Genomic DNA, 25441 nt, shown 5'->3' with positions numbered 1-25441 from the left:
CGTAGTATAATATTTGCTGCTTTTGAATGTTTATTATAGTACTTGGAGTTACGTAGCATGGAAATGTAAATGATCAAAATATGGCGTATGACTTTCGTGCAGTCTTAACTGCAGCCCATACTGGCAACTGGTGTTTAGTTCGGTCAACGTTTTCATGTCTTGGACGCACAACTGGAAGAAATACTACACTTCCCAGAAACCCTGAGAAATGAAGGGCGCGTCATAGTAAAATCTGGCCAATGCAATCTTAGAAACCTTGGAGCAGTGGGCTGCTATTGGGGTAGTACACCGTTTGGGCTAGACAGCAGAGTACCGTGCTCGAAGACAAAAACGGTGTCTGTTGTGGAATGATTACTGTAGTGCGATATTGCAAGTCACCTATACAGAGGATACCTGTCAACTGGGAAAAACAACAGCAGCAATTGAATCAGTCTGTAAAAAATGTAAACCTGTTGTTTCGCATCTTTTTGAAAGAGAGCGAGCACTGTTCGTTGATATTGCAGACCAAGACACTTTGTAAACATTTCCTTAAGCAAACAATCAGTCGTTCGGATTTGTACAAATGGCAAAGCGAAGTACTTTGTTTATCAGAATCGTGGAAGCGAAGAATTTACCTGTGAAAGACATGTGAGTATCCACACCTTTTCTTTCGTTTTAAATCAGGAGTTTTTCGGCTCCAGAATGTTAGACTATGCACTTTACCTAGCTGTGTAACTGGTACGTTTTGTGCTTTAAAGCAAAAATCTATGCACTTCGAAAGAAAATCTTACAAAAAAAAGACTACCGCCAAAAACCGAAAAGCCCACCGAAAAACGTATCTCTGATCCCTTTAATTTACAGCAAGCAGTTGAATCCATTTATGGTTTGGGGAAATTTCTTGACATTTCAATTAGACCGTACTAGGGAGGCGTGACATTTTCATCACTGCGAAAACTGGTAGATATAACCCTGACCACTGAAAAACCTCTGTGCGACAACATATTAATCACACAGCAGATACTGATATACAGCACAACACATAATACAGAAGAGGTAAAGTGCAATTTACCAAAATTAAGCAAAAGGTCTAGAGTAAGACCTGGCATTTTCACCAAACTGCAGGAATAATGGGATCGGGCTTAACAAGCAAGCTGCTTAAATCTCTTCCAGGTTGAAACAATGAGAATTTCTAAAGGACTATTGTTTGAGTTATTGTAAAGAAACCAAAAGTCAAATAAAGTGACTTGAAATCTTGGAATGAGACATGAATGGTAAAAGTAATGGAAAGAGGGACTTGGTAAAGGGGTGTGTCTTTGAGAGGGGATTAATGGCAAAAAGAGACTATACAGTTTACCGTATGGACATGGGTTCATCACACAGCAGAGGCGCAGGAGAAGGGAAAGTCTGAGACTTAGCAATGAGTGAGTATACATTAATCTGCCTCAAAGAGAAACATCTCATTGGGAAGGAGAGAGTTTACAAAGGAACAGTTAGCTTGATTGTAACAGAACAGCAACACAAACAGAACAGAACAGTTTATGCAGTGGCAAGCAAGAACACGGCTTTGGAAAAGAGTATAAGCAGCCCCAGGAAACAAGTGGAAGGAACCAAAGCACAATGAGATAGTTAAGCCAAAGCTAAAACCTGGAATAGGATGTGAGAAAGGTTTGCATCCTGTGGCTGTCACTTAGGAGGTAGAGGCAAGACCAAGTCAAATAAGAAAGCTGTTGAGAGAGGGGAAGGCTAGAGATGAGCACAACTGCAAGGGGGCTTATGACAGGGTAGGAGAAGAGGGGAAACTGATGATGGCATCAACAGATGGTTGTGAAAGAGCTGGAAGAAATACGTACTCAGATTTAGGAAGTGAGCTCTAAAGTGGTCAGATTGGAGATGTCAGATAGATGCACTGAGGTCTGATGAGGAGGCTGAGAATCAAGAGGGAGAGACATAAGTGTGCACCGTCAGCACTGGAGTGGAAGGAGAAACCATAGGGAAGAGTCGGAGGACTCAGTGAGTGAGTGTAAAGAGAAATGAAAAATAGACCCAGAATAAAGCCTTGTAGTGATCTGTGCTGGATAATTCATGGAAGAATTGTGCTCTTCCTGACAACTGAATATACAGTGTAGGTATAAGGAATGTTTGGGTGATGGCACAAAAATGGCCGGTGTAGTGCACATTGGGCATTAATGCAATAGCTCCATGCCTGAAAATCTCCTGGGGCCCAAGGTCAGGTGTGCAAGAGTTAATGAGAAAAAGCCCATTTTTACACAGATTGTACTAACTGTAAGGCCACTACAACAAATAGGACCTCTCCATGAAATCTGATGTGCAATTAGCAAAGTATAAGGAGAACCTGTTCTGAAGTCTCCCTGATGAGCAAAAGCAGAAAGAGGAATTGAATAATAATTACTAGTCAACAGTATCGAAAGTGACAAGGTTAAGTGAGTAAGGAGAGCCTCCACAAACAGAGGGTCAGTTTTTTTATAATCGTCATTTCCAGTTCCAAGTATGAGAGAATTTTTGACTTTTGAGACAAAATCAAGGTTGTATAAGATGAGGTAGACAGCTTTGAGAAAACAATATGCCGGTTCTCGGCTCTCCCATTTTACATTGGACCCCTGGTGGTAGGAGCCATGACCAGAAACATACTGTTATTCACACTGTCACTGCTAATGTCTGTGTGTGTTATAGTGTAGAGGACCTGAACCAAATATTACATAGTTCAGTGTTCAATGTTTATTTTAGTTTTATGTATGAGTCAATATAATTGTGTGTGTGTGTGTGTGTGTGGGCTACGTTATTAAACCTGCTGAGAACAGCACAATGTTTAAAGAAAAATCGAAAAATCAAGACAACTGTTGTACTACAGTCACTTTGAGGTTGATACATGTAGGCTACCGGAAATAACACTTTCATACTGTTGAAACTGATTGAGCCACTAGCCAAACTACATGACTGTCAGCTTCATACTAGAAACAACTGGCTTAAAAGATTAATTAGTAGTTATACCCTGGACTAACCTGATAAAGTACTATCGACGAAAATCTGTAGAGATCGAAAGTTTGTAAGCATTGCAATATTTGTTCGGGGCTGAAAAGTGTGCGGGCTATTCACGTTTTCATGAATTATTAAAAGTTATGGTTCGTTTTAGGATGTACTGCTCGATATAAATCGAAACTGAAATGAACTGTAAAATGCCTAAATACAACAGACTTCCTCTTACCATGGTGTGGACTCACGGTGCACAAGGTACGCCTGCGCCTCTGATATGGTACGCTTCCAGCCACACTCATGCTGAGACGTGGAAGGACTCCGTTTAATGGAAACGAGTTTACTCTTGCACACTTTCTGAGTCAACAGTTTCACTAACACCATGTCGGCATACCGACAGCACGGTGACAGATAAAACCCAGGTGTTTCTTTGCAGAAGCCCTTTTTTCTGAAGTCTCTTTATTCACGCACTGCTTTTTCTAGTGGTGTACAGTAATGTTGACAGAGTGTATGTTAAGTAAAATTGTTTGTCTACAGTAAATTAATCACATGAAAAACATACATTCTATGAATGACCCAACTTTGACTTTTATTTGTTACTGGAGGTTACTGTTAAGGTTGTACGTGTAGAATTGATCGTTTGATAATTTAGTATGTAATAATTAGTATAATAATTCTGTTAGGCTCACTGTCTCTGTCAAGAGGAGAAACCTGCTGTAATATGGCTCTCCCTTTTCATTATTGCATGGTATTATTTTGAAGTCGGTGGGTAAGCCGTAAATTTAGCATTATAATCATATGCTACCATATTTCAGAGAGCATATCGTTAGCATATCGCAATTGTACTGATCCTGTAATAGTAACGGATGTAAACATAATTTGTTGCTTTACTTAACAAAATATCAACGTTATCTTGTGTTAAATGCCAAAACTGCATGTTTGGAGTAACTTCAGTTCTTACACACAAAGCGTAAAAGAAAGGGTGCGTTTCTTATCATTGTTTTGGGTAATTTATTCACAGGGGAATTTTTTGGGGGCAAGCAAGCGACATATTGACATTATACATCATTCTGTTGTAAAAATTGGTTGAGCGACGCACTAGAACAACTGATAAGCATTCATAGAAACTGTTCTTTTTATTCGGCCTGACATGAATTACTCATGTTGTAGAACGATTACACATGCGCAATCATCGTGGAAACCTCTTGGTTGATTGGATAGGGCAATGAAAATATCCTTACGATGTGACTCATCCGTAGCTGCTATCGCCGTGTTGCAGGTGGCGCGCGAATGAATACGTGGTTAAACTGACAAACGCACAGCGGTATTTGACGTTGCACCTGATTCCCGCAACCGCAGGAGTCCCCATTACAGCGATAACAACAGGCAAGAATGAATCACCAGTAGTCTCATTCGGGGTTTTGCAAAAGAAAAAACAAAAAAGGTTGATGAACATCTCCATTATGATTTCTCAAAAGTCGGCTAGTTGTTGATTGAACATGTTGCACACCGGATTTGATTAGCCTTTCATTCGTTTTTATTCTTGAAGTATTATTTTTGTGGCTAACGTGAATATGACACATAGCCTACACCCACTGAACAGTGTGCTGTTTTAGTGTCATACTGCTATACAAGTGAATATATATTTTTATTAATAGAATTTGCGTTTCTTGACAAAATGTATTGCTTTTGTAATTGCCTATATGTATATGCCTATATGCCTATATGTACCTCTTGTATGAGATCAACAAAGAAATATGTGTAAAATGTGCATCTACTAAACAGACAGATGACACTGAAAGAAATGATGAAATAAAGGTCTTGGTGAGCCTGTATATTTGGTAGGAGCTTGGAGTTAATTTTTAAATATTTTTATACAACTTTTTTAAAATGAACCCAGAGGAAAGTGTGTGGTTGGACGTACCTTACACACATAACAGTTCAACAGGCGTTCCAAAGCTGATTAATAAATGTTTAGTGTGTACAACCAAATATCTCAACTAGTTTCTCACAGAGCTACACATAGTGACTTTCGAGGAGGTTGCGGCACAAAAACAAAAAACTCTTTAAGGTCTCCACACAGTAATCCTATGGCCCCTGATTTGTAAGGATGTGCACATTCTTGGGAACCAGTAACCACTGTTTCACAGAAGACACAACAGGGCAGACAGGACAGATGTGCCCTCCTGTGAAACCACACTGAGTCTGTACAGAGAGAGCACGATCAACCCCTCGGAGGTCAGTGGATCAGCTCAGCGTAATCTGTGAAAAATAAACATGTTTAGGTCCAACGTTATCTCATCACACTCTGCAAACACAGCAGATGTAATGATGAGGCTGTGGGAGACAAACTAGATGTCTTCTTAAATTTAGCTGGAATGGAGGTCCATTTAATTTCATTTTTCATTAGCCTATCCACGTGCTATTGTTTGTAAGCCCTGCATATTTGTTGTTGCTTCTGTTAACATTTAGTATAGCTCACAGTTGTTCACCTTCATTTCTGAATAGTGAATGATGAAAGCCCTACTTGCATGGTGTGTTTACTTCACATGGAAGCTCCGGTGATCCAAAAGTCACACCCTGAGGCTGTACGATTGATTCCACGGTTAAGGGCTATTTGTCGACAGGCGTCCATCATTCCACATGCAGGAGTGAGGCGGACAGCTCCAGATGACGTTTGTTCTCGATCAAGCAGCGAGCCCGTCCAAAGCAGATTTTCTTTGCCAGTCATCTGGATCCATTTATTTGGCATTGTCTTCACTGGCCTTTACGCTGTATCAGCCTTTAGTGTCAGTCCACAAACTTAAAGATTGCTATAGTGATGCTTCTTACCGTAACATCTCTAAAAGAATGTGTTCTCGCTGATATTTTTAAGACAGGTTTTAGCCTCAGGCTTTACATGACTATAAAATTGAGTAGTGCACATCTTGGCTTGTGGCCCTTTTACTTGAAACACGCTTCAGTTCCAGATAAATGGAACATCAACTCTACACTTTGCTATGGAATTCAGAGAGGAAATGTGGGACTTCCCTATCTTGACCGACAGTTTTTTCTACAAAACAACCTTCCTTTTGTTTTCACTGTTCTGTGTCTTTGGAAAGTCTTTGTTCCTTCTCCATCATATCTCAAATAAGGGGACAGACAGGACAAACTCCTTCAGCAATTGATCTGAGTAACTTGACATACTGTAGAGTCATATTCGTGCTATATGTTTAAGAAGCACACATGGCTATGAAAATGTTTGGTTAGATGCAAAAGGCTTTTCTAAACCAGTCTTGTAAGGGCCATTTACCTGATCTCCTAATGAGATGTTTGTAGGCTCAAATCATTGGAAGCTTTGTCAGTGGCTCTTGATTATCTGCTAGTCACATAAATTATGTAATGTAATGATGTCCTCAACACTTGCCTTTGATTCATTTTGATTTACACATGCCTTTGATTTACACATTATATGATTTAACTGCAGACCTACCTACTGACTTCTACTTTTAGTTTTTGGAAAACAACTTTAAGTGCCCTTTCAAGGTCTTCCAAGGAATCTCAGAGAACATGATGACAGCACTCTTTCACATTGGGGCCTGTACCCCCGCTAACACTGCCAGCTCAGTACCAGGGCTGCCCTGCCCCCTGAAACACTAATGACTGAGTCATGCGGCGGATCAGTTTATGGCAGGCTCGGGGGAGGAATAGAATTGCAGGGACCGGGGCTAGAGCATTAGCTGAGGGTGGGGGCGGCGAGCCGAAGAGCTGCCTGCTCCGGGCCCCGGAGGATCAATGGTAGGGCTTGAAAGGATCGCGTCTTACATGGAGTCCTGGCTTGGTTGTGAAGCCTGCTGGTACCCAGGGCAGTTCTTTTGAACTGCCGTGCTGCAAAGGCTTCTCCAGAGATGCTGTTACGCACAGGCTGCCCTTTGGCACGGGGCTTTGACACACCAAAGGCGCTGCTTCTCGCCCCTGCGCCGACCGATTTCTGCCCACTGCATATTTGATTAAAGGGAAACTGAGTAACGGGGGGAAAAACAAGAAGCCAGAAAACGCCTCTGAAACCAGATTTTCACAGAGGGAAGGTTAATGACGAAGCATTTTATTTTTTTTCATATACACTGTGTTCACATGTTCTGTGTTCAAGTAATTCGGCCCTTGTCCCTGTAAACAATTTTTGCCAGCCCTTTGTGCTTGAATGCGACTCTCTCAAAATGTTCTGAGATAAAACCTTGAGCCTGCAGCTGCAGGAGTATTTGAGTGTACATGTACATGGGGTTGACACATATGCTATTCCCCATTATGAGTGGCTCCTGTCAAGGACCAGATAGGTATTCCTTTTTCTGAGCTGTGTTTTCATCAGGATGTAACAGGGATGGCATGTTTTTTTTTTATCTCTTTCAGCACTGGGAGCAGTGATCCATACTGTATTGTCAGGATTGACAATGAGGCCATCATAAGGTATGCATGCAATGCTTGTTTGGGTCTAAACTACCTTTCTGCGTTGGCATTAAGCCTCAGTTTCATCCTGCTTTTGTTTTCACTAAGGCGATTATCATAAATTTAACTGCTGATTAATTAGATAATGCAGGTCTGTGCTGCCTTGCTGACATTTAATTTGTTCAGCAGATCTAGGCTTTACGGAGCATTATGCAAATCCATCTGGGTGCAAATGTGCACAAAACCATGACTGTATTAAAACAAACATTAATCTTGAAACTCATAGGCCTACCCCTGCTGTTCCGAGCATCGTGAGTTTCTATCGGAAGGGCCACCCCAAACTGAAAGCAAAGCAGTAGTCAATTCATTTGAATTTAAATCCAGGTTATCTGAGAGGATTAACTGTCAGCTGTTCACTCTGTCAAGTGCTTTACTCCATAAAGCAGAACTGTGGACAAATTGGGTTTCAGCAGTCGTCTTCTGCTGCTAAGTTTTCAAACAAACAAAGCAGGAGAGAAATGTCATGTTCCGATTAATGGTTAACCACATGGGCTGTTTCTCAGATGCTGACAGTGAGGTTGTTTTTAGGCCAAAAGGTTGACCACGTCCTCCTCCGCATTCAGTCTGTTGGTAGGAAACCCAGTGCTGCGGAAATTCAGCCAGTCCAGCAACATTACATAATGACTGAGATGTCGATAATGAAAAGCAAAGGACTAGGTCCTGTTTATGTTTAGAGTAATTACTCAAGCTTAGTCATGCAGACTGAATTCTGGACTAGTTGCATGCCACACTTGTTAATAAGTTATGAGGGTGTGGAAAAAAATCAATAGCCTTCTGTGTTCACATTTATGGTGCATGAAATTCCAAAGAGGTACAGGGATTGTGGATTGTGGTTCACATTTAGTTTGTCCATGATGTCGAAATACACAAAGAAAACCTGTTACTTTAAAAGTGATTGACTGTTTCAATGGTAAAACAACAGCCTGTTATCTATAGGGTTGAGTGTGTAAATTGACCAAAGACGTGTCACGCTACATTAACTAAATGGGTTGAATGTACAGGGCTCCTTGCTTTCTGTGCCTAATTGCTCTTGGGCCTCTTGCAATGCCCTTCGCCCTCTTGCAGGACAGCAACGATTTGGAAGACGCTCTCCCCCTTCTGGGGGGAGGAATACAATGTCCATCTCCCCCCGTCTTTCCACACTGTATCCTTCCACGTTCTGGATGAGGATTCTCTGAGGTACTGCTAAACCCAAAGCCCTCCTTGTTTTGAACAGACTTTCCATGTACATTTTTTTGTCACGCTAGGATCTCTATTTTATCATAATTTGCTCAGCCCAGCTATGTGTTTTTTTGTGCTTTACCTTATTACAAGGGAATTGTACATTACATCAGAGCATTGCTGAATAGCTGACTGTATGGCTCAAAGGAGATGAAAGCATTTCTGGACTATAGCAAGCAACAACATAACACATTTATAGTGTGACATTAGTGTAGTATGCCCTATAATGTTATTGGTTAATGTTATTTTGTTATTGGTCAGAAATTGAATGAATGTTGTTTATGCCAGGGGTATGAAGTCCTCCACTGCATGCCCTCTAAACTGGTTTTAATTCTTTTTATTCCCAAGGCTTTGTTAGTAGACTTTTACATTTATTAAAGCCATTAATATTCAGTTATGAAAAATTCATTCATGAAAATGGCACAAATGGTCTTCAGCTGCATTTGGTTTGGAAATAGTAATTTAAAGATGAGTAAGAAGTTGGATAGATGAAGTAATTAAGAAGTGGTTAGACCAAAACCCAGCAGAAATGTGGCCCTCCGGGGACTGAGATTGACAGCACTGCTTTTACATATTAAAAATAGTGTAAACTGTCTCAGATTTACACCTACGGCAGGGGCTGAGTCTCCCAAACTGACTGCAAAACTTGTCTCGCTAGCCGAGATGACGTCATCGGGAAGGTGTCCATCTCCAAGGAGGCCCTTGCTGCCAAGCCACAAGGTGAGAATCTTGCTTTTGGTGAAGTTCACGGTCACGGCGAGAAGGAGAAGCCCCGAGGACACCGTGGATTAGATCATTATGCGGGCCAGCTTGTCAGCTGCCTATTGATCCGAGAATCCCAGCAAGCTGGCACCACGGGGCTAGGCGGTGAATCATCGCGCACTCGAGCGCACACACTCTCGCAGCAGACACACGCCGGCCGTCGTGCCGATTCGATCCCGCCGGTGTTTTTCTTGGAAGCGGAGGCCAGGGGCAGAATTTATTTGTGGTTTCTCGAGGACCCTTCAGACGGTTCCCATCAACTCTTTCACAAGCCCACATCCTGTCCTTAGCTTTTTTTTTTTAAACAAACCTAATCATTTCAGTCAGATGGCTCCTGAGTAACACACTCCCAGTGTCGTACCAATAGATGTGTTTAATCCCACCAAGAGCCTGCTAACTACCTTGAGTGATGCCTTTTTCCTGGCGATCCGAATGGCAGCACCTTGCATTAGGAAAGCAGTGAGTCATTTGGAGAAAGCAGGGGCTAGACCTAATGACTGTCTTGCACAGGGATATACATGAGGCCTGACTCATGAAGCACAGCGGGGATGTCCATTATTGTGACACCGGAGAGAGGGGAGGGAGTCTTACTCACCGTGCCACCCCCACCCCCCGACACCCCCCACCCCCAAAAAAAAAAAAAAAACACACTCACACACTCAAACTCTAAGGAAAGTGAGAGGTCACCTACAGCGAGACAGCAACCTTCTGCTCCGCATTGCATCAGTTTTCTCTTGAAGTCTGTTTGCAAGGGAGTGCGGTAATACCCCTCGTGCTTGTCTGCTGTCTGCATCCAAGTATAAACATGGATAGGGTTTTACACCTACCAATAACTGCAGACAGCTTATCCCTCAAGGAATGGGTAGCTGCTTCTGCTATCCAATGATATGTTTTTGAGTTGGGTTATTATGTGATATCCAGTGCTGTTTATCTCTTTTTTAACATCACAGGGCCCTGCCCACACCAAGAACCATTAGGCATATGCAGATTCGCTCATATAAAGACTAGACCATTGACCATTAATGGGTTGATTTTTAAATCATTGATTTTAAAAAAATTCAACATTTTTTCATGGATTAGAACAAATTATTTATCATTTCAAGTGTAGGTTTAGTCTGAAAGGACATGAGTACTGAACTCTAGGTATTTGTAGTTCTTCTTGTTCGTCCTTGTTTTGAAATGGTTAAAATTGTTACTATGACAGCGCATTCCACATCTTGGGAGAAATAATTTTAATAATTTTCTCTTTCAAACAAGGCATAGTTTTTAAGGAAATAGACTTGGTAACCAAAAGATTGAAGGTTTGAATACTGAGGGAACTTATATTTTACCCTTGAGCTTGGTGGTGAATTGTTCCAGCATATATTCATCTATATAAATGGATACTCTGTTAGATGTAAGCCATATAATTTGCCCCGGTTCAGCATGTGTATTTATCTAATGAATAAAATTTGATAAAACCAAAAACTAGATCATTTTATGCAATGCCACAGCATGGTAAAAATGGATGAACTGTTACAGTGTCTGACTGTAGTGTTCTGTTGAGGGGGTAAATTCAGGGAGCAGCTTGTGTGGTTCTCAGGCTCCTGATCTTGAGATCCGAGGTGAGGACGGACAAGCATGGCTTTGTAAACCAGGTGTTCAGAGAGCAGTGTCAGGGAACAGGGACTGGGCAGCCGAGTCCTTTTGAAGCAGAGGGTTTGAGTGACCGTCTGTAAAGGTTAACCCCCCGGCGTGTGAGGGGGACTGCGTTTGAACATTTTATTGAGGAGACCTTTGACTGATGCAGACAGCTGCTAAGTTTTGATCCACATGAAAACGCTCAGTCCCACAAACATGCACCCTCACGGTGTCACTGCATTCATTCTGCTTTTATCCAAGCCTCTGTCCGTAAACTGAATCCCAGTGTGACTAACACACCTGCGCTTCTGATACAACGGTGTGTGGTCCTGCTGTTGGTCCTTATTAATCTCGTTGAATGAATGACATCCAATGGATTTGGCTTCTGAAAAATAACTGGCTTCACTATGACAGAATTTTATTAGTTTGGCTCAATCAGTTCAATTTAAGCGTTGATTAAGTAGGAAGAATCTTTAATATATCTTCACATTGGCAAACATTACATACTACATATTTGTTCACATAAACTGTTGATGGACTTGTGGGATTTTTTAAATTTGTTCACAAACATAATTAATGGAAAATGAAAGAAGGTTTTGTTTGCAAAAGACTTTAATTACATCCCTTAAAAAAGTGTAGGTTATTTTTAGTTTCTCTCTCCTATGACCAAGTGAACACTCATGTTGATTGCTGCGTACTGTATGTTTACAAAACGGTCAGTCTTACAAAGCACATACAAAACAAAACAGAAAATGTGGATTAGGTCATTTTTTCCAGAACACCCCTCAGTTGTGGAAAACAAAGTGGCGTCTGCTAATGTGCGGGCAGTTCAGCGTCGCTCCATAGCCGCTAATGGCGTTAGCACAGACCATTGACCACAGTCCCTGGGCTTGTCTGAGACGCTCCCCTCATAAAAGACCTTGCATGCTTTTTCCATCCAACTTTGTGGAAAAAGCTGAACAGTTGCTCGGGATGTGTTTTTGTCCCGCTCAACAGTGCAATAAAACATAATGGGCCTCGAAAAAGACATACCCTGGAATATTAATCAAGGGAAAATCTCTCTTCTGCAGTCAAGTGTTCCACAAGGATAAACAAGTGCTGAGCTGCAGTATCTTTTCCAGCATTGGCTCCCATTTTCCAGAGTTAGTGCTCTCAGTACTAAAATAGAGAGTGAGGTCAGGCTGCAGTTGTACCAGGTTGACCCCAAAGGAAAAAACAAACCTTCTCATAGTCTGATCAGCCATGTCTCTTTCACTTTTGGTTTTTTGATTCTGTGACATAAGGTAATCAAGGCAAAGAGAGAAGGCCTTTAAAGGTATATGTGTTATATTGTGTTAGGTTGCTTGTTGATTTACAGCACGGATGCATACGTGCATGAAATAACATGTCATAGTTAGGGAACACACAGTAGCTCCAATATGAGTCGTAGCATTAGTGGATATATCTATGGCATTGACATTATAAACATTAAGCCTCTCAAAGCCAGGTTTATGAATTACTATAGTATAATGGCTTTATGCAATTTGGTTTTCCCTAATGGCACAAGTGAGTTGTGACATAACTCATGGCTTTACTGTGTTTGACGTATTCTATACATCCGGAGCAAAACTGTGGAAAAAATCTGTAAAAACAATATTTTCGCTACAATTTCATGATGGTTTATTAAAAAACAGCGAAGAAAACTTTGTCCCAGAGGTTCTGAATGGGATTTCAGTCAGGTGACCGTGGCCAACTCAAGCTCATTACCTTCCTCCTGTAATCATATGTTAACATACTGGCACAGAGATGAGTGGCATTATCCTGTCATCTTCAGCATGCAGTTTTTTCTTATGTAGGAAATACTTAAAAGCCCATTCAGATCCAAAAAACATACAAATCCACGTCTCAGCATCAGGACTTTCTATATGTAGGGATCAAGGATGCTGATTGTATTTGTGCACATGTGTCTGCTTGTAGGCTTAGATGGCTGGGTGAACCTGACAGAGATTGACCCGGATGAAGAAGTGCAGGGGGAGATTCACCTCCAGATCTCAGTGCAGGGGGATGGGAATGTCCCCAGGGTACTGCGCTGCCACGTTTTCGAGGCCAGGTAAGGGAACTGGGGATCCCTGTGAACAACAGGCGTGGTCTTTGGGTTTTCTGTAAAGAGCCTAGTCTGGGCGGCTGTGCATGTACAGGCATCATCTGCGCTGGGTATTAAAGCCCAGCTGTTATAGCAGCTGGAGTTAACCAGCTTTCCTCTGGCATTGTGTAACTCCGGGGAGAGGCAGCGTGCGTGCCGAAAGGCCCCCTCAGGGCTCTCCTCACCACACCCGCCCTCTCTCTCTGAAATATCACACATTGGATTGTATTACCTCGGGCTGGCTGTGTTGAAAATACGGTGTGCAGAGGAAGCCCGAAGGGGACAGCCCAGTTTCTCTTGTGTCTCGAGGAGTCCCCTGCTGCCTGGCTTTTCCACATCCCCCCCTGGAAATGCAATCAGCTCCGCGTCTCCCCTGCCACATCACGACACAGACCCGGGAAACAGCCCGGTGACACATCTCATTTGTCATCGATTTCTCTCCCGAGGAGAGAATAATGAGTTTGGATGTTTTAACGGCGGGTTAGACGCGAGTATAACGCACGATTTCAGATGTGATACCACCACTAACTCAAACGAGGCACCTTAACTGCCAGTAATTTGTTGTAATCCTGTCTTTGCTATGGTTGAGCAGAACTGAGGGGATCAAGGAATGAGCAAAGAAATCCCTTCAGTGTCAAAGACTTTACCTTCAGTGATTCAAGTAAATTCAAGTAAAGGCCATAATTACTAATGCTCAGATCAGAGGATGCTAACAATACAGTGTTACATACAGTTTCACTCATCTCACTGTGTCCATGGTGACTAATTTTATATTTTATTTCTGATTTACTTACATGCCTTATGTTGGTTTTCCCCCAGAGATCTGGCCAAAAAGGACCGCAATGGTGCGTCAGACCCGTTCGTCAGAGTGCGCTACAATGGCAAAACCCATGAGAGCGCGGTAAGCCAGTAGCCCGGCACCTCCGCTGTCGGCCTTTAGCAGGATGTCAGCTGATGTTATCTTATTTCAGCTGATGTCAGCTGATGCCCAGCCTTCCTGTCTGCATGTTTTGAGCAGGTAATAAAGAAGTCCTGCTACCCTCGCTGGAACGAAAGCTTTGAGTTTGAGCTGGATGAGGCATCTGCTGACACGCCGCTGACCGTAGAGGTGTGGGACTGGGACCTGGTTAGTAAAAATGACTTCCTGGGAAAGGTGAGGAGCTGGAGAGGCCCTCATTCATGGGGCCTGTTTTCATTTTCTGTGGAAACACACAATCTAAGTGTTAATAATAAATGGATAAATTAATAATAAATAATACTAAATTCAGTCCTATTTGCTTTAATCAGTTTCTGACACCTAAGACTGACATTATACAATCCAGCTGCTAAATGAATACCTGTATGTGGTAACATGAGGAGATTGTTTTTTATTTTAGTTGGCAGGGTACTAACAATAAGCTTTTGATTGCAGCCAGTCTCCTCTCATCAGTCTGTTCATTTTGGCCTTTTTCTCTCTGTTAGGTTTTGTTCAACATCAACAGGCTACAGTCTGCCCAGCAAGAGGAGGGCTGGTTCCGTCTGGGTCCAGAGAAGCCCAAACACAGCCAGTACGAGTGAGTCATTATGAATTCGTCATTGTTGTGCCTGCCCCTTGCAGCAGAAGCGACCTCTGACCTCTGCGTGTTTCACGGGACAGTTATGGTAATAGCAGAATGCAACATGTGACCGTAGATCGTGGAAAGTCACTAAGCGATTAATGCAACAGGAACATTACGGTGAACGTGTGCATTAAACGTGACAGCAGCTTGGCAAAGCTGGAAGATTAAATGGCCGCTTCTCCATTACTGGGGCCCATGCAGGGCCAGAGAGGGCCGTGTGAGAGAACGGTCGTCCCACTTCCTGTTGGCTCGTGCGCGTGTGAATGTGCCGCTCTGTGTGCTGACAGGAAGTTATAATCCTTTCCGCAGCTAAATCCACCCCCCCCCCCCCCCACCCCGCCCCCCTAAAAGATCATTTAGCAGTGTGGATTCTTCGGGAGGAGGGATTAATGACGCGCGGGGAGGAATGGGGTGGAAGTAGTTATATAAAAGTGACAGCTTCTAACAGGAAGTTGATACCAGAAGATGCATGGAGGCGGTGAGCCGACAGAAGGAGCACCACAATGGAGCAGAGCCAGTGCATTGATAGTGCTTTGCCTGTGAGGTGAACCTAGTGCAGACTCCATGGCAATACTTTTCGGTTAGCAGACACCCTTATCCAGCGCTTTGTATATAATTTATGGTTTTGCGTGTTAAACGTTTATACAGCCGGGTATTTACTGAGGTAATATGGAGTACCTTGCTCACTGGGGATTTCACCCTGCGACATTGTAGCAGATTCACATCTTTCGAAAACAATGCCACACTGCTGCCCAGATGGGCCTTGCTGAATTAGCTAGTTCTTTCAGGTTCATCAGCACATTTCAGAGCCAAAAGGCAAAGGTGGATGTTGACGAACAGGATGGAAAGGAACTTCCCGTGAATTAATGTTTAAACTGTTGCTTATCAAAACAGAGGCCCTGAGTTAAAGGAGGCAAGGACTGTACTGGATTGTACTCTATATTTTTTAGGCATTCAGTCAAGCAGTAATGCAGTGAAACAAGGAAATATTAAAATTCCGTTATTCAATCCTCAGATTTTATACACTTTATGTGTAAGAAAACAAGTTGGATGTTTTCAGTAAAACAAACTTCCTTTTGCCTAAGTACTTCCAATTGCAGTAGTACTTTCCAAACTACATTATCTTGCATGTCCATCTGAAAAGCACAGACTATCAAGTAGTCGCGTAACATTGGACTACAGATACAAACTTGACAGTGGCAGCTCACTCATTCACTCACTCATTCACTCACTCACTCGCTCTCTCGCTCACTCACTGACTCTCTCACATGCTCCCTCACTCATGCCCCCAGCAACTTAGTCATCCACCCACGCAATCACTCACTTGCTCACACATACACTCGTGCGCTCACGCACTCACGTGATCAGTCGTGGGTTGAGGGCTTGGTTATATGAGATAATTGTACAATGTATAAAAAGGCTTAAAGTAAGCCTGGGAAGAAGAGCAGGAGAAAGAGGAATTTTCCATAATCATATCAGTGGGCAAAGGCCAGTGTATTATATTTAAGAGCTTACGCTGGCAGAAAATCCTTGTGATTGTAAGATTAAAAGAATCCAGCCCCCTTTTCTTTACTAGAAACTCTGGACCAATTTGTTTTCTGCTCTGTTTTAAAGCAGATTTACAATCTCACGTTCACAACACCCTCATCTCTCCCATTTGCAAGTACAGCTTATTGAAATGCAGGGTTAATATAAAGCCACTGCTGAACTGTTGAAATTCTGAGAGCTCTTGGTCAGTATGAATACGATTAGTATACTAATGGCACCCAAAAAAAAAAGGAAAAATACATATTGAGCATCCCACATTGTGTCTACTTCTGATTGGCATAATGTACTTTTCTCTCTGTATAAATGATAGGATTTATGCGTCTAATGATTTTTTTTGGAGTTTGTTTTGAAAGCTCGTCATCGTTGATGTGCATCCGCCTGTCACTCCCTGCTCTCTCCTCTTCCTCTTTCTATAAAAACAAGAAAAATAGGCAGGGAATGAAAATGTCACCGCCAGTCCCACAACAAAGGATTACTCCACTGCAGTTACTCTCCAAGCAACAAATAAAGGGAGCGTGTCACTGTTATGACGTGACTGCCATTCAGCCCTGAAATAGATTCAAATGACAGTTTGGAAGGGGTGGGGGTGGGGTGGGGAGTCAGGGTGAGGCGTTAAAATCGGCTGTTTAGGACACCCCTTTCCCAAGTGGATGGTTTTGATAAAGCGGGAAAATATTCCCAGATTAAGTAGGCCTAATCCCCTTCTCTCCAAGCGTGATCCTCTTTCTTCTCTTTGAGCGAATCAAGCTGTTGTTGTTTATTTTGCCTTTCTGTTTTTTTTTTTTTTTCTTACACCACCATCTTCTCCCTGATGGGATTTTTGACAGTCCTCCATCTGTCGCCTGCTGTTTAGTGACTGGTTGTTTGCGACCCTTGCCAGGAAACAGGCTCCATCTGAGCGACGCCCCACCATAAGTGCATCTCTCTCCAAGCAGCGGGGGCTGCAGCACAGGGTGGCGGCAGGCGGCTTCTGAACCATAAATATAGGCTGAAAGGTTTAACCTTTAGCCCGTGCATTTTCCACCTCCTGCGGAAAACCACCAGTTATTATTGCTTGCCCCCCACCTCTTAACTTTAACCAACTCGCCCTCGCTGTGTTCGTCCTAGTTTTAGAGCCGTCAGGCCTCCCCACCAATGCTGCATCTAACTCCCCCCATTGTTGCAGTTATGGTTTTGTATGACGCGTGTTAAATAAAGGTTTTGTCGACGTGATGCGCGTAATACGATTTACACTGGATTCCATGTTCGTGTTAGTGTGCCTAGTGCCTGAGTCGCTCTTGCCACGGTCTTTTCAAGGGGTGGTCACATCTTTCATGGTGCCTCTGAGCGCAGTTGAAGGTCAAGCCCACAAGCTGTTGTGTAATGATGATGTCCTTGTCTGAGAGAGACCTTGGGACATTTCCCTAGCGGGTCGATAATGGATTCGGCAAGATTGTAATGAGCCGAGGTGTTGTTTGGCTGTAGGTTACACAGCCACGTGGGTATGCCCTGCCAGAGGGGAAGTTGTTATGGCTTGGTGGTTGTGGCTCAGGGGACACTTGATCTTTCCCTGTCCAGAAAGAGACAGGGAGAGAGGTGTGGATATTACAGTGCTAACAGCAGTGCTGTGGGGAATGCCATCTGAGGGGACCTGCTGTTTTGTAGGGGAACTCTGGGGTCCCTGCGGCTGCAGCTCCGACTCAGAGATGAGACTGTTCTGCCGTCGGGTCACTACCAGCCCCTCGTGGAGCTGCTGTGCCAGTCCGTGGGCACTCATCTCAACGTGAGAGATTCGCCTGCGTGCCTAACGCACACTACACTCTCCCACTCAGATCATCCAATCAGCAATCTGTGACTACAGTCCACATCCTGAGTGGAGTTAAAAAAGATAATGCTGATTAGACCATTTGCATGATGCATTGTGATTGGTGTCATTCATTTTTGTCTCACTGCTTTGTTTCATATCCCTTGTTGTTGTTGTTGACTGTTTTTTTATGTTACGATCAAGTGTGGTTAATTGCTTGTATTTACAATTCTAAAAACAGACTGCACAGTAGAATAAACAATTATTCCAGTGCAGTAAGTCGTAATTTTCTTTTGACGGTTTGCATAATTAATATGATTGGCTCATTGTAAGGCAAGAATGGGTGTGATTATTCCAGGGCAACTGGCCAGACTTGATGATGCTTATTGATGAGACCACTACTGCTGAAAGCCGGCAGGAAGTGGCCACCAACCTTGTCAAGCTCTTCCTGGGTCAGGGCTTGGTGAAGGAGTTCCTAGATGTGTTGTTCAAGCTGGAGCTGGAAAAGACAAGTAAGTCAAGAAGGTGTGGTGTCTGTATACTTCTTTCATCCTGGGTCTTGTCCGCACAGTTCTGTCCATTACATGACCTTGGTCATTTTCACTTTGTCTTTTAGGTGAGCCCAACACCCTGTTTCGAAGCAATTCCCTGGCTTCCAAATCCATGGAGTCATTTTTAAAGGTGGGCCTTCTCTCTGTTACTTTGTGTCTATAACCGATGCCGATTTTCCCACGGCTCACACTGGTCATGTGATCCCCCCCCCCCCACTCTCCCTTCTGTTACAGGTGGCAGGCATGCAGTATCTACACAGGCTACTCGGTCCCACTATTAACCGAATCTTTGAGGAGAAAAAGTATGTGGAGCTGGACCCCAACAAAGTAGAGCTGAAGGAAGCAGGGTAAGCAGACAGGGCAGACAGGAAACCCCATATATATAGGCACTTTCTGCATTTTGGATTCTACATACATAATTTTTGTTATACATTTCTTATCTTAAAAAATGAGACTTATATGACACACATTTGTAATTTGTAATAAGAAGCGATTTTGTTCTAATTGAACTTGATTAGATTCATATAAAATTATCATTTGTATGGGATTGCATTGTTGTTTGTCACAGAGATTTTGATCATTCGAGATGATTGACTCCATTATCAGACAAAGCCACACTCCTGTTATATACCAGCAGATATGGCCAATGCAGCAAAACTGCACAATCTGTGTGCTTCAGGGCTTTTCTCCCTGAGATTTTCAGTTCATATGAGCCTTTGTGTGTCTCAGCGCTGCCAAACGTCTGTGAGCACACATATTTGTGTGCGCTAAATAACCCAGATGCCTGGATTAGTCTGTTAAACTGCACAGCCTGTCGCCATGTTATGCACTGGTCTGCTTGTCTGTGTGTATGTATGTGTGTGTGTGTATGTATGTATGTGTGTGTGTGTGTATGTATGTATGTGTGTGTGTGTTTGTGTGTGTGTGTGTGTGTGTGTGTGTGTGTGTGTGTTTGTCCCCCCACACCCCATGCCCGAGCTCCCCCGTGAATGACACTGAGCCTGTCTGTGTGTAGGTGTGCAGGTCTTCACCGGATGCAGACAGAGGCTGACGTGATCCAGCAGAGCTCCACCCACCTGCAGTCCTACCTCTCCGAGCTGCTCCACGCCATCGTCCAGTCTGCCACCTACTGCCCCATAGCCCTGTGCCAGGCTTTCCAGCAGCTCTACCAGCGCGTACAGGAGCGGTTCCCTGATAAGGAGTACAGGGTCAGTCCCGTGCGAAGGGTAGGGGGCCAAACTGAGAGGGATCAACATTTGCATCCCAGGAGCTTAGATCATCCTTGGTTTACAACTGCAACTAAGCAGCCATACCAATACCACTCAGTCACTCACTTACTGAGGCAAGGGGTCCCCCGAAGTAATGGCCTGCTATTGTTTTGCTACTTGATTGCAAAAAGGCACTTTTTAAGGGCATGCACAAAAGTAAAGTATAACTCAGTCATAATAATGGTGGTGGCTACCGACTGATTGAGTCATAACAATAATCTCATTTATGCTCATTATGCTTCCAGCCTGGCTTTAGGTATGTGACAGTGGTTTATGGAGTGTTTGTCTGGGAAGCTGTCTCTTCAGCTCATATGCTGATACTTAACATAACCAAACCAAGCCAAATGGAAATAGGCAGTTTTTTAATGAGATATCAGGAAGTTCCTGTTCACCTGACCTTCACAATAATGAACAACACTGGAAAGTAAAGTCTTTTTGCTGCAATTAGCTAGTACAAAACCTATAGTGAATACCTCACTGGGTAAGTGCAGCTTTTCACTGAGCTGTGACAGCTCAAGAATGCAAAGAACTGCTTTCAGTGGATTCACTGATTAAACAACCTGTCCTGCGGGTATGTTATGTGGTTGGCAAATAGAGAATTGAGCAACAGACAAATGGTGCTGTTTGAGTCTGAGCAGGGACTGTGTGTATTCTCCTACGGACAAGGAAAGGCCATTAATGCATTGATGTATTTGAGGAATTACCTGCATAGAGCTTTGATTTCCTCAAAAAGGCACATTTTAACCTCTTTCTATTGTGATTATTATTGTATAACAACAGTCAATTGGCAAGTGTGTGACACTGCTGACGATGTAACTAGCTACAATTAAATTTAAGTTTAGATTGGCAACAGAAATGAATTAAAATTGAAGTAGTAGCCCAATACTTTTGTCAGGTATATTCATGGATGTTCAACAAATACTGAGACTTCCATTTTTAGTGGCTCTGAGCCGATGTAGCTCATGAGAAGATGACAGGATGTTATCCAGCAAAAACATACATGCGCACAAGATATTGACACAGTGGAATGCTGATGTTTTAGCATTAAGGCCCATGAGAAAATTGTAAGGACAGCCACCACTTTAGGCGCAAGTTCAAGAGAACATGATTCTGAATGGACCAATCAGCAGTAGGTATCTGCTCAAAAGGTTGTTGCTACTGATCTGGACTGTTGTACCACCCCAGAGTGCAGTTTGTGCCTGCAAGTTTGAATCCTAGGTGGGAAATTGCTGTGGTACGCTTGAGCATGACGTTTAAACTAAAAATCCAGCTGCACATAAACAGATATGTGAATCTTAAGCCATATTTGTCACACTGTGTATGGGTATGTTTATACAGGGGTTCACTGGCATTGAGGAAGTCATTTTGTCTCCTATTTTGTATTTTTCTTTCCTTCTTTTTTCTGTTTTAGAATTAGTACACTTCCTCTTTTGTTACTTAAATATAAAACACAACAAAGAAGAAAAATTACAGTGAGGAACATTCCTCTTTTCTATGTTTTCTGTACCCACAGAAGGTGAAGTTCATTGCTGTGACTAGCTTCCTGTGTCTGCGATTCATCTCTCCAGCCATCATGTCCCCCAAGCTGTTCCATCTGAGAGAGAAGCACGCGGACGCCCGCACTAGCCGGACGCTCCTGCTGCTGGCTAAGGTAGCCGAGGAATTGAGCTCTGAGCTTGCGTGAAATCAGTTAGCAGACCCCGTTGCCCTTGTGGTGCAGTGTTTTTACCTGCGCCTGTGCCCATTCTCCCAGGCTGTTCAGACCATCGGCAACCTGGACACCCTGGCCTGTTGTTCCAAGGAGCCCTGGATGGTGCCCCTGCAGCCGGCCATCCAGCATGGGATCAGCCAGCTCAAGGACTTCATCACCAGGCTGGTCAGCTGTGAGGAAGGGGGAGGTGAGCGCTGACATTAATGTCCTCACAGCCTTCCCAAAACTCATGTGTCTCATGTGTATCTCCAAGTATTCTGAAAGGCATCGAAAAGCGCCCAGTGTCTGGCAGGCAGCATGGTGCACACACAGCAAGCACGAGGCATTAGTGAGCATTATCTGCAGAGAACATCACCAAAGATCTTAATTTCACTTGTGTGATGTGCACCATAAACACCTGTGGTTTTAAATGTTAAAGTCAACTGGTGTCGACTTGGTCTCGAGATGTTTCTGTTACTCAGAAATTGCAAATACCAAAACAAAGACTTAAGAGAACCACAACAATATTCGCTGGCAGATGCTGTCTGCATCTCAGTGATGCGTAGTTGTTCTTTGTCAGTCGACACGCTGTGTTGTTTCAGACCTAGGCCTGCAGACCAGGATGAGTCTACAGTGTGGCACTATGGAGAAAGAGGGCTTCCTCTTCCTGCACAGGACCAAGGATAAGTGCATGCTCATGACTTCGCCCTTTAAGAAGTATTACGTCACCCTCAGCAAAGACACTCTGTCCTACGCGCGGACACAGCACTCCAAGGTGGGCTCTTGAGAGGATCATTTTCTTCAGCTCAGTGAAATTGGCCTTTTCCCCAGTTCATACCACTGAATGCATCCCCATCTCTCGGAGAGAACATCAAGATAGCAATCAGCAGGGAGAGGACATTGATGGGAGAGCATACTGTAAGAGCAGTTTAAATTGACATCCCAGCAGCAAAATCGAAACATTCTGAACACCTGAGACCTAAAAGCTCTCAAATGCCTGTCGCTCGAACATGTCAGTCTTTCTCTTTAGCTCTGTGTATCTGTCCATTTTGTAGAAGAGTTCCTTCATCGCTCTGCCCAAGATCAGGGCGGTGGAGAAGGTCGAGGAGAAGTGTTTCGGGAGTGCCAACGTCATGCAGATCATCTCCAGTGAGGACAGTGGCCAGATGGAAACACTCTATTTGGATTGCAAGGTCAGGCTCCGATCCGGGGTCAAAGGAAAATCCTGGTCTTGTTGATATTGGAAATGAAAGCCTGGCAGCATGCAGTTTTATTATTATGGCGATTAGCTCTGAGGTTCTGTGTTGCTTCAACATGACTGAAATCGGCTCCTTTTCCTCAGAGTGTGAATGAGCTGAACCAGTGGCTCTCAGCCTTGCGGAAAGCTTGCAGTCACAACACAGAAACCATGAGCTCTTATCACCCAGGCGTTTATAAGGGAGACAAATGGAGTTGCTGCCACCAAAAGGACAAAACAGGTACTGCGAGGAGCAGTGAAATAGGTTATTATGAAGGGAAACATGATGGAGGAGGCACGCAGGTCTGATTGTCTCTTGTCTCTGTTTGTGTATGCAGACCCAGGATGTGATAAAACAAGACACGGAGTCACACTACAGGAATGGTATGACCCTCTGGACCCAGATTTGGAATCCCAGCTTATTTATCGGCATCTTTTGGGAGTCAGACAAGTGATGAGGTAACCATAACCTTCTAGTTACCCACATGTCCTTATTTATACCTGTATGCTTAGGACTTGAGGTTCCTTCAGAAATTCTACTTTCCCTTTACATCGAGCCATTTTCTGTGTTTTCTTGGACTGATACTATATTTGAATGATCGGCTTATGTTTTCCTTTAGGGAAAAATATCTAGAGATGATCAAACCAGAGGAGGGCATTGACTCTACAGCAGGTAGTAACCTCAGAGCTCTCGTTTTGCAACATAACAAGGGGAAATTCCCCCCCCCACATTCAGGAGATGGACTGTCAAATAGAGTGATTCATAATGCTCAACACCAGAACACAACAAAAATCCTTCAACATGCCTTATAAAATGCACCCTGCTTGCTTGGCTACCTGCTTGTACATTTGCCGGATCCCTGATTCAGCTGTAGCTTTGCAAAGGTGCATAGTTCATGTTTTGAGAGCTTGACCAGGCTTGTGCTTTGTCTCTTCCAGGTCAGCAGAAGTTGGATGGGGTCACCAGATTCTTCAAAGTCCTGCAAGACCTACAGGATGCTCATAGTGCCGTGGAAGAGGCAGAGCGCTCACAGAATAAAAACTTTCTCCTGGAGCTCCAGACATAAAAGACAGCCTGGTGCACATTCTCAACCCCCGTCTCACGGCCCCTCAATCTACCCCCCACCCCCCCCCCCCCCCCCATAAAGCCCCACCCAGCCACTGATCATATATTCACACAGCTGCTCCTGCATAAAAAGCTGTGATTGTGCCACTTGGGGACAAGATAGGCCAGATAGTGCTTTAGGGTTGCCAACACTTTATACTTTTACTCTACGATGTTGTATCTATGTTTCTCTGTGCGATGCTGTTGCACTGCCGACATCAGAGGTGTTGATGTTCCTGTCCTCATCTTTTGCTCCAAGGGACATTGTCTGGGTCCCTTTACTGGCAGCAACATAGTCAATAGATTTCAGTGATGTGTACTTTTTTCAACTTGTAATTCACATACGGCCAAATGAATGACTCTAATCAGGTTTACATGTACTAATTCTTCTCTTGTGCAGTGCACTGTACCACACACGTTATGGACATTATGGACATTATGACAGGGTGGCGTGAAATATGTTGTCTGGACCTGTGGAACAAATCAGTGACATGCATCTTTGATGTGACGGCTCTCCTCTGCTGTGGCTGTTCTGTCAATATTGTGCACATACAGCAACATTTACTCATGTAAACAACTTACATAAAGAGATGCAATGTCAAGGCAGGAGGAGTTAGTGAATGATCTGCAAAAATGATCAGCCTACCATTTTCCACAGAAATACTACATGATGGCAGCTCTGGCATGCAGTTTAGAGTGGCACAATCCTATCATATGACAGAAATGGTGACCACTAGTTTTCCACAACCTAGTCGCTATGCTATGCCCTTAATCACTATGGGGATTGAACATGCGTTCTCTGCAAGGAGCAGCTGTCCCATATGAGTATGATTTTTTGTTTTGGTGGGTTTCCAGTTTACAATACAGATGTCCTTCTAATGAAGGTTAAAGTTTATTAGTGGTTCCATGTCGCCGCTGCCAGCTGGCAGATTTAGAAATATGGTATTTAGTTAATGCAAACCATCCAGTATTTACCACCTCCATGATGTGCTTCAGTTTGAAGCAGGCTTTATCAATATAAAGAGAGCACAAACTTGCACACTTTCTGTAACAGAGGCAGCATGAAATCTTAATAGCGCAATAGCGCATACCGCATAGGACTGTCCTGAACAGATTTGATTTAATGTTCATACCTAATCGGAACTTGAAGATAAGTTTGCTACATGGAAAAAGGCAAAAAGGACATGTTTACTAAATAGTCAAATAGTCAAATGCCCTGGTTTTTATTTTTCATATAACATGACTAGATGCCTTTCAGAAAAAAAAAAAAAAAAAAAAAAATATATATATATATATATATATATATATATATATATATAGTAAAGTATTTACAGACAGGCTGGTAACCACAACTTTAGGACACATGAAGGAAATGTGATGGATTCATCCTTGTGTATTTGCTATTGCCACACATTATCTGTAATACCCAGTGTTTATGTCTGTTGTCTTATATGGAATGTGCTGTCTGCAGTACATGTATGTTT

The 25441-nt window shown here is 43.2% G+C and overlaps 1 protein-coding gene across 1 annotated transcript; it reads left to right on the top strand.

Annotated features, from left to right (window-relative positions):
- The first annotated feature begins 153 nt into the window (after positions 1 to 153).
- rasa4 (RAS p21 protein activator 4) lies at positions 154 to 23970 on the top strand. The gene is made up of 21 exons (XM_036524585.1): positions 154 to 627; positions 7357 to 7413; positions 8518 to 8631; positions 9332 to 9393; positions 13012 to 13144; positions 13997 to 14078; positions 14196 to 14330; positions 14639 to 14730; positions 17968 to 18085; positions 18465 to 18618; positions 18723 to 18787; positions 18892 to 19004; positions 19673 to 19865; positions 21439 to 21576; positions 21679 to 21823; positions 22218 to 22390; positions 22671 to 22808; positions 22958 to 23093; positions 23191 to 23311; positions 23473 to 23525; positions 23792 to 23970. The coding sequence occupies exons 1-21, from the start codon at positions 563 to 565 to the stop codon at positions 23917 to 23919; spliced, it is 2415 nt and encodes an 804-aa protein (XP_036380478.1). The 5' UTR covers positions 154 to 562; the 3' UTR covers positions 23920 to 23970.
- The last annotated feature ends 1471 nt before the right edge of the window (positions 23971 to 25441 follow it).

The sequence above is a fragment of the Megalops cyprinoides genome, chromosome 3, assembly GCF_013368585.1.
Source record: "Megalops cyprinoides isolate fMegCyp1 chromosome 3, fMegCyp1.pri, whole genome shotgun sequence".
In the NCBI taxonomy this organism is placed as follows: Eukaryota; Metazoa; Chordata; class Actinopteri; order Elopiformes; family Megalopidae; genus Megalops; species Megalops cyprinoides.
This window is presented reverse-complemented; position numbering and strand designations above follow the sequence as displayed.

Excerpts from the sequence above, each read along its gene's own strand:
- rasa4 (XM_036524585.1), top strand. The coding sequence starts at position 563 with ATGGCAAAGCGAAGTACTTTGTTTATCAGAATCGTGGAAGCGAAGAAT. Across the intron at positions 628-7,356 it reads AATTTACCTGTGAAAGACAT|CACTGGGAGCAGTGATCCAT; the intron begins GTGAGTATCCAC and ends TATCTCTTTCAG. Across the intron at positions 23,312-23,472 it reads GGAGTCAGACAAGTGATGAG|GGAAAAATATCTAGAGATGA; the intron begins GTAACCATAACC and ends GTTTTCCTTTAG.